The 14,450-nt window shown below is 35.7% G+C and overlaps 2 protein-coding genes across 7 annotated transcripts; one reads left to right on the top strand and one right to left on the bottom strand.

Moving 5' to 3' along the window:
- The first annotated feature begins 75 nt into the window (after positions 1-75).
- Positions 76-4,567, top strand: Paip2 (polyA-binding protein interacting protein 2). 3 transcript variants are annotated; one of them, XM_043410615.1, is made up of 4 exons: positions 76-224; positions 1,407-1,596; positions 1,850-2,038; positions 2,257-4,567. In XM_043410615.1, the coding sequence occupies exons 2-4, from the start codon at positions 1,426-1,428 to the stop codon at positions 2,344-2,346; spliced, it is 450 nt and encodes a 149-aa protein (XP_043266550.1). In that variant the 5' UTR covers positions 76-224; positions 1,407-1,425; the 3' UTR covers positions 2,347-4,567. The 3 variants fall into 3 exon arrangements, with proteins under 3 accessions (XP_043266550.1, XP_043266552.1, XP_043266551.1); XM_043410617.1 differs by having other exon boundaries at positions 101-262; XM_043410616.1 differs by lacking the exon at positions 76-224 and adding an exon at positions 938-1,057.
- Positions 4,568-4,638: 71 nt separating this feature from the next.
- alpha-Cat (catenin alpha) lies at positions 4,639-14,448 on the bottom strand. 4 transcript variants are annotated; one of them, XM_043410608.1, is made up of 9 exons: positions 13,953-14,448; positions 12,756-13,099; positions 11,277-12,009; positions 11,051-11,077; positions 9,905-10,138; positions 9,104-9,706; positions 8,273-8,950; positions 7,978-7,980; positions 4,639-7,362 (listed from the first exon to the last, which is right to left on the bottom strand). In XM_043410608.1, exons 2-9 carry the CDS (start codon positions 13,070-13,072, stop codon positions 7,198-7,200), a joined length of 2,760 nt encoding a protein of 919 aa, XP_043266543.1. In that variant the 5' UTR covers positions 13,073-13,099; positions 13,953-14,448; the 3' UTR covers positions 4,639-7,197. The 4 variants fall into 4 exon arrangements, with proteins under 4 accessions (XP_043266543.1, XP_043266545.1, XP_043266544.1 ...); XM_043410610.1 differs by lacking the exon at positions 11,051-11,077 and having other exon boundaries at positions 13,953-14,447; XM_043410609.1 differs by lacking the exon at positions 7,978-7,980 and having other exon boundaries at positions 13,953-14,445.
- Positions 14,449-14,450: the final 2 nt, after the last annotated feature.

Genomic DNA, 14,450 nt, shown 5'->3' with positions numbered 1-14,450 from the left:
ATTGGATGTATATAGTTAGCATCAAGAGTTAGTATAAATTTGATATTCGACACCATTGGAAAGGAAGGCGGATAAAAATTGGACACAGGTGGCAGCACTGAGCGGCAAGCATCCCACGTAGAGAAGGACCGCAATTTGTGTTTTACGACGCGTATTGTTGCATTGTATTTACTGCGTAAAAAATCGTATCCAGTCCGTTGAATAATCGCGTGTGTTGCAGTGAGGTGAGAGCAAAATAAAATGTGATACATAGAATCCTAAGGTGCCGAATTTTCCTCAAAAAATAAAAATTAAAAATGAGCATCCATTTGACACAAAGTATAGTACGGAAGAGGTTTTAACAATGACAGAAAAAAATAAATTCCACTGCCGATCAACCTGAAAAATGACGTGTGCTGTGTGTAATGAAAAAATAATTGCCCCCACCATTCAGCCGCCCCCCTCTCAGCGTTCCTAATTTCCGGTCGATCTGTCAAATTTGATGTTTTATTTTTTGACATTTTAATCTCGATTTATTATGAATCGATAGAACCAGAGTCGGCTAAATCCTCAGTGAATATTATTTTGCCAATTTAGGCTCCCAAATTCGAAAGTTGCATCGGATGCTATAACTCTCGATTTGTTTTTTTAACCTGAACGATATATATATGGGAGGTATCGAAACGACGGAAGAAGGGAGAAAAAAACGAACGTGTTATTGCCATATGTGAAAAAAAGCGTTGAAAAAAATTAACTTCGAAACTGTATACTCTTCGAAGCCTACAATATTTGCCTCCTTCAAATCAAGGTGATTCGTGACCAGCCCCTCCCCCCGTTTTTTCAAGGCTCACTTTTTCGGATCGCTTTCGTTGGAGGAAGGCTCTCGCTGCTGCTGTTGCTGCTGCAGATATTTTTCATTCCCCGTACAAAAGCGCAATAAATCGACGACCCTGGGCACACACGTAAAACGCGTATTCTATTCTCATTCGTCGTTCGACCCCGTATCTTTCTGTCGTATACAAATATATATATATATATATACACAGAGATCTCTCTCGAAATCCTTTCTGCATTCTTCGTACGTATTTTCCATTCTTCCTCCTCCCGTCCCCTATGTTTTCACAAGTATTTTTATTTTTACCGTCAATGTAAATAATAATAAGATATTTTCAATCCGAGCACGTCAGCTGTTGCCGCTTCAGTTGAACGTCTGATAGTCCTGAATAACTCGTGACAAAAAATATATTTATAATCTTTCGGCGAACATATGTGTCATCTTGAAATGTCCCCAAACTTTCAAAATTTTCATTAAAATAATTTTTCTAATTTGGAAAACGCGTTTTGATGTGTGAAATTAATCAAATTTCTGCATTATAAAAACTTATTGGTGCTCCTGCAGTTGCGATATAGTCAAATATGTGTTTTAGATCAGAAACAAAATCTGGCATGAAGATGAAGATTCCAAACAGCGGTTCTGGTAACGGGTATTATGGCCACGAAACCAGTGTTATTGCTTATCTTGACAATGACGAACCTGAAGTGGATATACAACCTGTCGTCGACAGTGACTTTTCCGAATACATGTGGATGGAAAATGAGGAAGAATTCGACAAGGAGGTACTCAAAGTCTTATCTAATAACTTAAGTTATTTTTTAAATTATAAAAACATTTCTGTTGTTTACGCCTAATTGGCTGATATCAACATAACTGGAGCATATCAAATGGAAATGAACAACGAATACCAAAACAGGAAATCTCCCTATGTTTTTTGATTTCACCGAGTGTTCATTCTTTCCTGGAATTCTACTCTTTTTTGTGATAAATTAATCAATGGAATGATGACTGAAATTTATTGATGATATTTTCAAGGTATTGGAACAATTGGAGGAGGAAGAGTTGATGGAGGAATGTTTAGAAGCAATGCTCGAGGAGGAAAGGCAACATCAGCGAAACCAAACGACTACAGCATGGTGCAATGCAGCCAATGGTGGTGACAATAGTCACGAATTGTGTCAGCAACTTGGTGGTTTGAGAGTTCAGGGTGACCTTGCAAAACAGGTAAGAATTTATCAACCAATTTAGCATGGTTATTCTGTTGAATACATGCGAGGTGTGAATATGATTCGTATTTCAAAGTTTTCATGATTCATAATAACATTGAAATAATGTCGTATTAGTGAGATTGGAAATTAAATTTTTTTAATGATGATTTATATAAGAAATTGTGAACGATCCTAACATAAATCTTAAAAAATTATTTATCTGTTATTTCATAGAGCACACTAAATCCAGACGCTGCAGAATTCGTACCATCGCTTAAAACGACAGTGAGTACGACACAGGAATTAACGAGTGAAGCTTCGTAGAGGGTCTCTCATCGTGTAATGATAAGAAAGCAGATCAAATGGGGTCGTTGAGTCGACCGAGATCGAACCCGATCGTATTTGCAAAAAACACAATCAATAACTCACAAAGTCTGTGAATCAACGAAATCGAGCTGCGAAAGATGGAAAATCGATTAGGACGTTTTGTGCTATCTTGAGGATCCTCGTACGTATGGAAAAATACAGGAACAACGAGTCGCCCTAGTGATAGAATAAAGCAAAGAAAAAATAATGGAATAATGCGATATTGAAAAACCAAAAAAACAAAAAAAATTCAAAATAGTTGACGAAAAACCTATAACGTTGCGAAAAAAAACGACTAAAATAGAAACTAACGCTACGATTACATTGATATCTCAATACGGAATAACATTAGTTCTATATACTCTTAAGTGAGCTATCGTGTGTTTTTTCTTATGGTTGTCCACCGAACCAAGGATTCGGACAACGAGGAAAAAGAAGATCAATAATATACGCAGATCCAAGACTCGTACCAACAAACGAGATTTCAAGTCAAAATCGTTTCCACATAAAATACACACGGACATACTCACTGCTTCATTTTTTCTCCCCACGCTCTAAAAAGAATTTCAGTTTCCGAGTTCAATCAATTTTACCATAGATAAAAACAGAAAAAAAAACATGAAATCACTAAAATATGAAAAAATAAAAGAATGAAAAACGATTATTTCTGAATCGTGTACTCTAATAACTTTTGTAGACTCATGGATCGTTACAAATAGAAGATAAATAAGATAATTATGAAAATCGGGTACTTAAGATGAAATCAATTTATTGAGCTGGAATACGATTTGAGATTTTTTTAATCGAGGAAAGAAAGTTATTGCGTTAATCGAAGATTCGCCAAGCAAACCTCGAAGCTTTATTATGGAAATTGCGTTTCTCTACCGATTACAGTTGTAACTATTAGCAGCTTTTTTGAAATCAATTTTATCATTCATCCATGACTATAATTATTCACATTATTTTCATTTCTATAACAAATAAATATGAGAATAGATTCGATATGTATTTTTCAAGATGATTCACAATATTTTGTTTGTTGTTGTATCTTATTTTTAGACTGGAAAAAGGAAAAAAAAACTCGACCGATAATAATTCAGGCTGTGAGGAATTTCCTTGGTGTCTCTTCGCGAATCGAAGAACTCAATCGCGAGCGATAACAGCTTAACTCACTTTCAAGAACGATTTCTATTACGAATCCACGAAAATGCGAGAAACTATAAACATACAAAATATGCATTAAAAAAAAAAAATTAAAAAAAAAAAATAAAATAAAATAAAATAAAGAAAATGAACAAAAATAGTGAAGTGTAGACTTTAGGGTATGAACAAAATCTCATTGTTGAAAAACATACGAGCTATTTATTAGGATTAATGTATAGAAGCCAGAATGTTTGAAACTACACGTTTAAATTCACCGTGCTTGAAAGAATATTAACAGAAAATCAAGCTGTCAAATTTGGCAATTAAACTGCAGCGTACGTCGTCTTCCACTCAATATTTTTTTCACCCCTTTGGTCCATTTGTTATGATCTTCATAAATATTATGAGTAATGCATTAATCTGTGAGCAATATAGAAAATATTGAAATAATTAGTTCGTCATCCGATTAATGATTATGGTTGTAATTGTACAAAGTTTGCTTTTTTAAATTCATTTCTTTGTCAGTTTGCGTCGATGTGTAATTTTAGTAATATCTGCAAATTCTCAAATCAATTGTATCATAATTCCTTATTTCCATGAATTTCATGAAAAATATGTATTTTCTATCACAATACATTAACTGTAAATTGTAAATTTTCAATTTTCAACTACCCTAAACGAATAATTTCAAAAATTGTTCTCTCATTTGCTATGCGAAGCTGCTAATGGTTTGAAATTAATAACGAAAATTACCAAAGTTATGGAACAGAGAAACAACCGTTTTGGTGAAATTGGTAAATAATGAAATTGTATTCGATTTTCGTATTAGATTCGAACTAGACATTACTGTTCTAAAAGCTGATTACGAATTACTTTTAATAGTTGTATGTCACGTCGATGTCCGAGGTTTCAGGCACTTGGAATTTATTTCGTTTATATGTCCTTTTTTTCAATTTCATATCATCTCATTTATTTTATATAGATTTTTCGATTATATAGCATAAAAACAGAAATACAGTATATCTATTGAAACGAATTATTCCTGTTCTTGTTGTATTTTTCCCTCAAACGAACGCACAGTACTGGAAAAAGAAAGAAAACACTCTATTGGGCTGTTAATCACGTGTAAAATTTTATTTTCCAATCAATTTTTTTTTTATTACACATAGTTTACAATGGGATGGTATACGTTACGTTTGGACACGTTGAATTTTCGTTTATTTATATATTTTCAATAACCTCAATTTAGATCGTAGGTCGATACACACGATTTATTACGTTATTAAAATTCTATCGAGTTATGTGCAGTGTCCTTGACGTAGTAGAACATTTCAAATCATTATGACACAGTGTAATTGCCTTTGAATGGATTTTATTATTGAGTTGCTACAAGAGTATAAAAAAAACCAACGTATTCGCGCCATGAAATCGTATATTGTTCATAATCGTTTCAGATATTCGGAATTGTGGTGGAGAGCATAGCGACGAAAAACTTAATCGCAAACAAAAAAAAGCATCACCTTATATTTGGCAGCGCATCGACGACTATTGTGGGTATCTTATCGCTACGATTAGATAGTACGCGTTTTCCGAATCTACCAATCCGGGGAATACATTATTATTTGTTTTTTTCTCATTATTTTTTTTTCAGTTACTATACGAAATGAAGAAAATTGCAACTTGTCTCTCTACACAAGATAAAAAGTAAAATAACGCGATCTGAGCGTCGCGGCCGTTCTTTTTTCGTCAAATACATTAATTCTTTCTATAATGTGCAATTCGTGACACAAGAAAAACTTAACTAAATGCATAGCATAAATCATCGATGCAGAGGGAATGATTAATTAGAAATATGCTCGCTTCTTTTTGTTTCTCACGTCCTTCGGTTAGGACTTCGTACCCATTCAATTTCTACAATTATCAAGACATTATCTCGGTTTTTATCCAAAAATGCTTTTTTTTTGCCGTTTGCCTTCTCAAGTACAATCTCAATACTACTGAGAATTTGCAGCTCTCAAGTTCCATCACACTCATGATATTTTGACTGAATCTTTATTGGTAAACACGTGGTGCATTCTTTAAACTCTAATCACTATTTTTTACTTGTCTAATGTGTACGTATTATTTCTATAAATGTATATATATATATATTTATATATGTATATATCATTAATTAAATACTAATTCTCTATTCACACTGCCAAATATTGCTTCCAGAGAAGCCCACACCAGTTTCGGTCGATTGAACTCTTTCAGGGTGTGTTTCACGTGTTGGTCAACTTTCGTTAGATGAAAAAACGAATGATATGTGAGGAAGGTATTCGACGTTTAAAAAACTTTATAAAAATTCGATAGAGATCGGTAGAAATGAAATATTTAGGCCTCGACCCCGAAGGATCGTACAGCGATCAAAACTCGTCAAATTAAAACAATTATCACTATTATCATTAGGTATCGTTTTTATTTTTTTTCAGTTTCATCGAAAAACGGAAGGACCACCTTCCGAGGAGGGATTTTCTTTCGAGAATTCCGGGTTAAACGAATAACCTATCCTCCACGTTTTGGCACGAATGCCAATTATAAATTCGAGTTGCCATTCGTCAGTTCGCACTTTTACTTGATTCACGGGCATGTACGAGATATGCACTCACGATAATAGTAGTGCAGTTGAAAAAAAGGAAGATTAAATATGTTCTGTCACAAACGCAGAACAAATTACGTCTATACGAACAAATCCATAATTTCATTTTTGCTGTTGTTGTTCTTCATTGTTTTCCCATAATATATATATTTATGTATATTATTATATATTTATATAAAAAGAACATTTGTAAATAATCTCTACCCATAAATATAAAATTATATTTACTTATATACATTTACTTCGAATACTTCGATCAGCAGTCTCTTGATTAAAGATGCAATACTAGACGAAAAAAATGATAGCATGTTTGTATAGCTGCTGCTTAAAGTAACGTTAAATACAGTTTTATTCGTCAAGACAATTAGAATAGAAAAGAAGTAGAACGTCGTGTCGCAATAAACGTCACGAACCTTCGTTATCAAAAAGTTTAATCGATTTTTTGTTTATTTTTTTTTTTTTTTTCACTTCAGTTAATAGGATTCGTCCCGATCATTATAAGATAGTTCAACCGCTTTGTTACGTTACATGATGTGAAAAAGACGACGAAAATTTTCATACACGAAGCATTAGAAAACATTATTGAAAATTTGAACTTTTAATGTAGGAATTCAGTTGTAAAAATGTGAGCGAAATTTCGAAATATTCGATTGTACAATTTTCATCAAAGAATATTCCAATGATGACGATACCAAAAATTTACCACAAGCCTCCGCGAAATACAAACGTTTAACGAAATGACAAATTGTCATTGATTTATTCTTCCCTTATACTTTTCGTTTTGTTGTTCTTCTTCTTTTCTCCACTCGTAACGAGATCCTCGGTCTCAAATTGCGAGAGACAAGGCGGTAGGGAAAAGTTACGATCGTTTCTTATTTAACGACGGTGCTCAAAGCATGAATTCGACTAGGCACGAGCTTCCTCACAATTGCTGTTGTTTTAAATTTACGGAGCATCCTGCGCGTCTAACTTTGTTGTACAATACCTGTATACCATTTTATCTCCCTCTGAAAATTTATTCTGGCTTAAACACTCTCCGTTGGACTCTGAAATTCGGACAAAGCGTGAATCGGATTCTGAACTTTCTTCTGTGAACCCTTGCGTACTTTAGCTCGCACTTCTTCCGGTCGTTCCGGGCGGACCAGAGGCTTCTTTTCCGGAGCTTTCATTTTCCAGACTACGATCGGTGACTGCAATATCAAAAATTTACAATTTTTTCAAATATATTTACCTTTCTTCTGGACATTTTGAATTTTTATCATACGTTCCTCGCCAAATGCATTTGCTTTTTAAAATTTTTTTATTCAACAATTTTACGAAACTGGAAAAATCAGCCATCTTACCTGCATCAAGAGCTTCGATTCTCAACATTGTTAATGGTAAAAATTCATCAAATTTTTAGAATGAAAAATAATTAAGGAATCTTCCCCTTTTTTTGGTTATGCTCTACGATGATACTTATGACACTGTTCGTTTAATACTTTGAAAATATTGAAGCGTCACATTTGATCAAACTGCAATTGAGTTGCACACGAAACGTGATATACATAATAAACAACTATTACGAGTGTACAGGTTGCCAAAGAATTTTATAAACTTCTACAACTACCAACAACTCAGATAGCTCTTTTGTGCAGATTTCGTTCAAATCGCTCAGTACGAATAAGATTATTTTGCAACAATATTGACCATATCTATATGAAAATTTCAAAACTGTAAGCACAATGACACTTAACTTTGCTGTGCGAATTCAAAATTCTAATTTAGCTCGAGTAAGTCATTAATTGTTTAGCGACGATACTCACATACTGTAAAATCCAGAAAGCGTAAAAATACGAGGGGAAAAGGGCACAAGCGATTAGTGAAAAAATTCAATTTTAGTAGGAAAAAGCAGGGACTGCTACGAATGGAGGATATTTAAAAGAGAGACCAAACATATAGAAATTTGATAAGACGATTGTAGTACACTTTGTTTACGTAGACTTGACAAATTTAGTAAATGGACATTCGCCTCGATAAACGTAGAAACTTGCAAAGAATAACGAATTTTTGGTCGAAACCTTCTTGGCTGAAGCATTAGGAAAACCAGTCAATACTTACGGTGACGGTGGATTGTCTCGGATATTTGGTGGATGCTACGTATGAAGCTTTGACCGTGAGAACAACGGCATTCATCAAGTTTTTGGCAGCCTGGATGAGGGAAGTAGCGCTATCAAGACCGGAAACGATGAGCTCACCGCTGATATTTTGGACGTCGGCCTTAACTTTACTTGTGATGTTCATTTGATGACAATAAAGGGCGATGCGTTGAAGATAAGCGAGTAAATCTTTTTTCGTTGAGCTTTCGGGACACTGATCGGCTATTTGTCTCGTCAGTTTATCCAGTTTAGTACCAGCCTCAGAAATCTTTTTGGCGGCTGTTATAACGTCCATCGTAGTTTTAAGGGGACCTCGACCACGCGTGAAATCCGTCATTTCCATCATTATCATGCACATGTGCTTGGCAAGCACGATTATATCGTTGCCCGCGTCATCCCATTTCGCCACCTCTTTGTCGAATTTCAATTTTTCACTCCTAAAGAATTCAACCTGCTGCAAAATCTTCTGTTTATCCTCCTCTGGCATTTTTCGCATTGCTTCACGCGCCGTTGTTATGCCACTTATCTCGGGATACTCGTCCACGCCGTGTTCACCCGTTTGAGCGCTCGATTTACTCCGTGTTTCCAAAGTATAGTGCTCATCGAGCTCCACGTCCTCGGGATCGAGATCTTCGTCCGCCTGTGGAAACAAGAATTTAAAAAAATGTTTAATATTCGCTGAAAATAGTTATTTTTGAATGATATTGAGATGATTAATTTTGGACCCCACGTTATTCCAACAATTAACTTTTCAACTTCTTTTCAAGACCAATCAAATGTATCTTATACTAACCCTGTTCATAAGAACAGCACGTCTTATCTCTCGTACGCCATCATAAACGAGTCTTGAAGCATCGATGAAGTCATTTTCATCAACATCTTTGGGTGGATTGCTACCTAAAGCATCAACCGCAACTTCCACTCTCTGGGCGAATTTGGGCATAACTTGATCGCGCAAAACTTTGACAGCTTCGAGAACTCTCTTGGTATAGATGCACGGTTCGTAATTGTCCATTTCGGCTTGTACGACGTTGCATACTCGGGCTGAACGTCCTCTTATCGCACCAGCAGTTCGGTCGAGAGTATCAGCGTCTCCTTCTTGAAGCGCGAGTACGCACTTGTTCACATCCTCGAGGATATGATTCTCAGAGACGGCGAGAAAATCGTCGATCGTTGTTATATCATCGACAGCTTCGGTCAACACGCGCACTTCGTTTTCCCAAGCTTGACGGAATACTTCCATGTTGTCCTGTGCTACTTTTGAACGCGGACGTGCTGCCAATACACGAGCAGCGTTTATAACCTGAGGACAAAGATTCTCGATCTGTGCCGCTGCGTAACGCACCATTTTCACACCGTCTTCGTTTCCTGACATGCTGCAAACCAAATTTGCCACCTGAGAAAAGAAATAAAAATATGATCAGTTTGTACCTTTGATTTCCAGTAATCAACGACTCAAATTCGTGCATATCTTTAAAAATTTTGCATTGAGGTTTTTTGGGAAAAAATATATTTGTGAAGCGCCACGCTTAACTGTTATATTTTGCTGATAGGGTTTGAGGTTCGTTCAAAAATGTTATTATTTCGTTCCTACCTCGACGAGTTTATTCGCGTGTTCCGTGAAAACAAGGGCGTATTCCTCGACCTCCTTGTCACGTCCGTTACGAGCAGCTTCGATGAGAACCAACAGTGGTACGCTGGTTTCGAGAAAACTGTCCGAGACGTGATCGACCACGGCCTTACGAAGTTGCCTGCGCAAATCTCGTGTTTTTCGGCACATGTGATCTATAGCTCGTTCCAAACCATCGGTTTGTTCCTTGACGCCCATCTGTCATGGGAGTGATCAAAAAGCGAATGATTATTATGGATCAGGCAAGAAATTACATTTTTCTCTTTAAACATGTAAAGATTTATGCACAAATCTTTGTCCTACACTTTTTTCTACTGTAAGTACTGTAAGTGAAAATGTGCTATTTTCGTGTAAAAATACAGATCATAGACGTAAAAATCAGTTGTTATATTAAAATTACTAAATAACTGATCAATCGGTTGTTACTCTCAAGTGCGTTGAGTGTAAAATTTAGCTGCTGAACTATAAATCACTTTAAGGTTGAAGCCTGTGGAGAAGGCCTACCGACTGACGATTGATTGGCGTGCCTCTTCGGTGATTACCAAAACTTAACACACTACAGTGAGATTTTTTGCTCATCCGAACGGCTGAAGATTTGTTATGTCCATTTGAGTCTTCGGTTTTCATTCAAAGATACAAATAAAACTTTTGAATTTCACTAACAAGTTTAGAAGTATTCCGTGAATGCAAAGATTCGGGATTTTGCACTCATCCGAAACTCCTCAACTTCGAGCCATTTTTTTCATGCATTCATTTACAGATGAGGGTTTATGTAAGAGCGATTAACTTTGAATTGGCACGGTGTAAAATTAACATGTGATAGATTTAACAGTGAATTTCAAAGCATTAACGAGTACAAAAAGGGTTTGAAATCCCAAAATGTTAATCACTAATGAGGATTGTAAAAAAAAACTGTGGTGAAAGAATAGCGGGTATGTAATTTAATATGAAGAGAGCGAAGCAAAACAGCGTTGCATTATTTCGATCGTGATTGAGCGTTTAAAATATTCAAAATCAAAAACAGTGGAACAAACCTAAAAAATTTTTAAAAATTTAAAAAATAACGTAAATGCAAAGAAACACACAGAAGCGACGATGTGAAATATTTACCCTTTTCCCACCCCGGGCGAGCTGTAACTGTTGTTACGGAAACAAAAATGTTTGAAAGAATTAACGAAATGATAAAAATGTATTGTGGAACAACGCGTTTAGTTTTAATTGATAAATTATAGAAATGAGAAATAAAAATGAAAGGCAATAGCGTTCCCAGACTCGTTGAATTCCTATGGGCAAAGATCATTGGAAATGAAAAATTGGGGCAACCTGAAGAACTTACGTTATTCATGTATTCGCTCAACAAATCTTGAAGAGCTTGTCTAACGGCGTTGCATTCGGCGACGATGCGTTCGCGTCTTTCGTCACGAGTGCACGAAGAATCCGCCATGAGAGCAGCACCGCTGATAATGCTCTCAAGTCTTTCTTCCAGACTCGGACGCGTTCGAACCTCGTTATAAGCAAGAGGCGACATGACCATTCTTTCGTCAAAGTCGTCAAGAGCAGCAGCCAATTCACCAGGACCTTCGTAAGGATGTTGACCATCGGAAGGTGTTTTCCCTTGTGCCACATCGTTCATAGTGTTAACAGCTTCGCAAACTTGCTTCAATACGTAATCGCGATTCGCTTTGGCAGCCGCCAATTCTGGATGACGTACATAAACTTTGGATGCGGTGAAAAGCATTGTAGAGTGCTTTTTCAAGACTGCGCGAGCAGCTGCCAAATCATCTCGCAGTTGTGGATCTTTCAACTCTTGTTGACGCTTTGCTGCTTGATTCATAAGCTCCGTTGCATTTCTACCAAACTGCTTGATATTCTCCAATAATTCACCTTGCGACGAGGCATTTTTCAATTTTTTCAAATCATCTTCCACCACATAAAGCGATTTCAACAGCAAATGCACGTCCACCATATCCGCCAGAATCAACAAACGTGTCACCGCAGACAATAAATTTCTTGCTGCTCTGACCATGTTACCACGCTTCAGTGAAGAACATGGATCCTCCGAAAATTCTCTGTTCAATGATCAAATCATTGTATTTATTTGTTTTCATTGTTAATTTTAGTAAATGAGTTTGAGCTTTGCTTCTGCTTGTACTAATGAAATACCACTAAAGAATTGATAACTTTTTAGCATTTCTTTTTAGCGTTTCATACTTTCTAAAGTTTTCCTTTTATCTTTTTTTAAATTCAGAAACCCCCTGTTTACAGATAGAAGTGTAGCAATTGGAAAAATTCGAGTAAAAATAATAAATATAATTGAAAATATTCTTTCCATCATACTCGCCCTTGGTAACCTTTTCTTTCATAGAATTGACTCACTTTGGTACATCAGAAATGTTTGTGTTTGTTAACAAAACGTTGTAATAATCGCCGTAAGTAATATAATTGATTGGATGACTGGAAATTCATTTTATGAATAATTTCTTTCCAATGTTTTTACTAATTGGTAGAACTCAATTGGCAACATGGAACATCATATCAACGGGAATATTGTCATAGATTTGAATAATAAAGAAAAAAAATTTATTTATGTGAACAATTTTTAAATCTTAGGTTCAAAGAAAAATTCATAGATTTGTTGATTGTATGTGAATCTTGCAACATGCAATTAAAATACTCTATTCTACATAATATTAAATAATTCACTCATAATGTGCTAAAAGCTCAAAGCATCCAAAAATATTGATTTAGGCTCAGTCCTTGATGTTCTTAAATCAACATTTTGTTGTTACCATATAGAAGAATATTTCAAAATTACCTGGCAGCGATACTCATGGCAGCACCCGTTTTTCTGACCTCTTCTACGGCACATAACATTTCAGCAGTTATGTCAGGATTCTCATAAGCAATCTGTTCACCTTTTTCAATAAAGTTAGCAGTAGCTTTTTCAACAGTGCCAACAAGAGCACTAGCTCTTTTGGATTTGCCTTTTTTCTTCTTGCTCGGGCCTTTGGTATTGACGAGTGTAGTAACTTGAAGCACCAAAGGCTCCAAAGTTTTTTCAACCGACATTGTACGGATTTCTAAATTTTTTGGATCCCATTTCAGGGTTATAGGCCCAAAGTGATCAGACATTGTTACGCAGCGTTACTCAATGTTTTTCTGTGACAAAAAAAATAAATTTCTTATGAAACTGGTGACCCTGATGATTAAATCGAATGACAAATGAATGAACAAGGTCGTGGCTCTATTAAGGGATCAACGCTTCAAGGTAGAAAATATGGAAGTATTAATTCCAGAGTTTCGTGTTACATTCAAGTATAAAGGATTAAAATAGCGGATTGCATGAAAAATCCCACTGCTGATTCAACATGAATAAGACAAGACTTTCACCCTATACTATCGAATAAATATCGTTATTTTTTCAGGAAAATCAATTTGGAATTTTATTTAAGTAAGAGGATCTTAAATCGTTATTAGAAAATAAAAATTACTGTAAAAATATCCAACACTGTAATTTTCAATGAAACATCGAAATGGGATTTGTAAAAACGAGCGAAATATCAGATACAGCATTTTTTCGAGAAGTTTCATTCACATATGAAAAAAATACGCGATAGATCGACAAAGGGTTAACGCGTGAAATCGAATTCTCAAGATTCTGAGTCATCAAGGTGTCTCACACGAGTGCAGAGTAACGATTGAATGTTAACAATGCGTCATCGGAGGGGAACGTTATGGAAAAAATGACAAAAGACATTCGCGATTGTTACGGATGCGAGGGAGAGATGAAGCGGATTGTAATTCTGCTACAATATTTCAGGGGAGTTGTCAAAAATACTTATATACACGAAATATATTTATGTATACCTACATTTATCAAAATATTTATATATTCATAAACATGAATTTCTATATATTCATAACGAGTAGATGAATTATTCGGAGTAGAAGCAAGAGATAGTCAAACAATGGATTTTCATTGAACAAAACTGGAATTGCAAAATTTGCTTACCTTCATGTAACGATTACACTCGGATCACCTCTCTGATATATATTCGCGGTGCTTAGTACGTTAAAACACTTCACCACTGTATAAATTACATGTATGAGTTGAAGAATTTTTCACCGCCCCCGAATTTAATATGCGTACGAGCCTTTGGACGCCGCGTTTGTCGTTTTCCAAACCGATTTTTATCACAAAAACCTTTCATTCATGACGTCATTATTTCCGCTAGGGGTTGAAAGTGGGGCGCGTTCCAGGGACAATCGTTGGTCTACGCCCGAGCGAAAGAGAGAATTCTCCACCGAAACGAATGATTCGCGTGCGCCCGCGCGAGACGCAATGACCGGAGCTTTTATAGAAAATTTGTAAATTGTATTAAACGTTTTCGCATTTTGCAGTACGACAGCTTGAATGCTAATATTATTTTTAGAACGGATTTTTGAATTAAAACCACAATTTGGAAAAACAATCGTGATTAGTTAGTAGACGCGAAGATTTTTTTACGGT

The sequence above is a fragment of the Venturia canescens genome, chromosome 2, assembly GCF_019457755.1.
Source record: "Venturia canescens isolate UGA chromosome 2, ASM1945775v1, whole genome shotgun sequence".
In the NCBI taxonomy this organism is placed as follows: Eukaryota; Metazoa; Arthropoda; class Insecta; order Hymenoptera; family Ichneumonidae; genus Venturia; species Venturia canescens.
Note: the sequence above shows the minus strand (reverse complement) of the source record. Positions and strands in the feature narration are given on the sequence as shown.

What these genes read in the sequence shown, in the direction of transcription:
- Paip2 (XM_043410615.1), top strand. Translation starts at nt 1,426, where the DNA reads ATGAAGATGAAGATTCCAAACAGCGGTTCTGGTAACGGGTATTATGGC. An exon ending in AGGAAGAATTCGACAAGGAG is followed by an intron (nt 1,597 to 1,849) that starts GTACTCAAAGTC and finishes GATATTTTCAAG; the next exon opens with GTATTGGAACAATTGGAGGA. An exon ending in AGGGTGACCTTGCAAAACAG is followed by an intron (nt 2,039 to 2,256) that starts GTAAGAATTTAT and finishes GTTATTTCATAG; the next exon opens with AGCACACTAAATCCAGACGC.
- alpha-Cat (XM_043410608.1), bottom strand. Translation starts at nt 13,072, where the DNA reads ATGTCTGATCACTTTGGGCCTATAACCCTGAAATGGGATCCAAAAAAT. An exon ending in TCGCCCGGGGTGGGAAAAGG is followed by an intron (nt 10,139 to 11,050) that starts GTAAATATTTCA and finishes CTCCCATGACAG; the next exon opens with ATGGGCGTCAAGGAACAAAC. An exon ending in ACGCGAATAAACTCGTCGAG is followed by an intron (nt 9,707 to 9,904) that starts GTAGGAACGAAA and finishes TTCTTTTCTCAG; the next exon opens with GTGGCAAATTTGGTTTGCAG.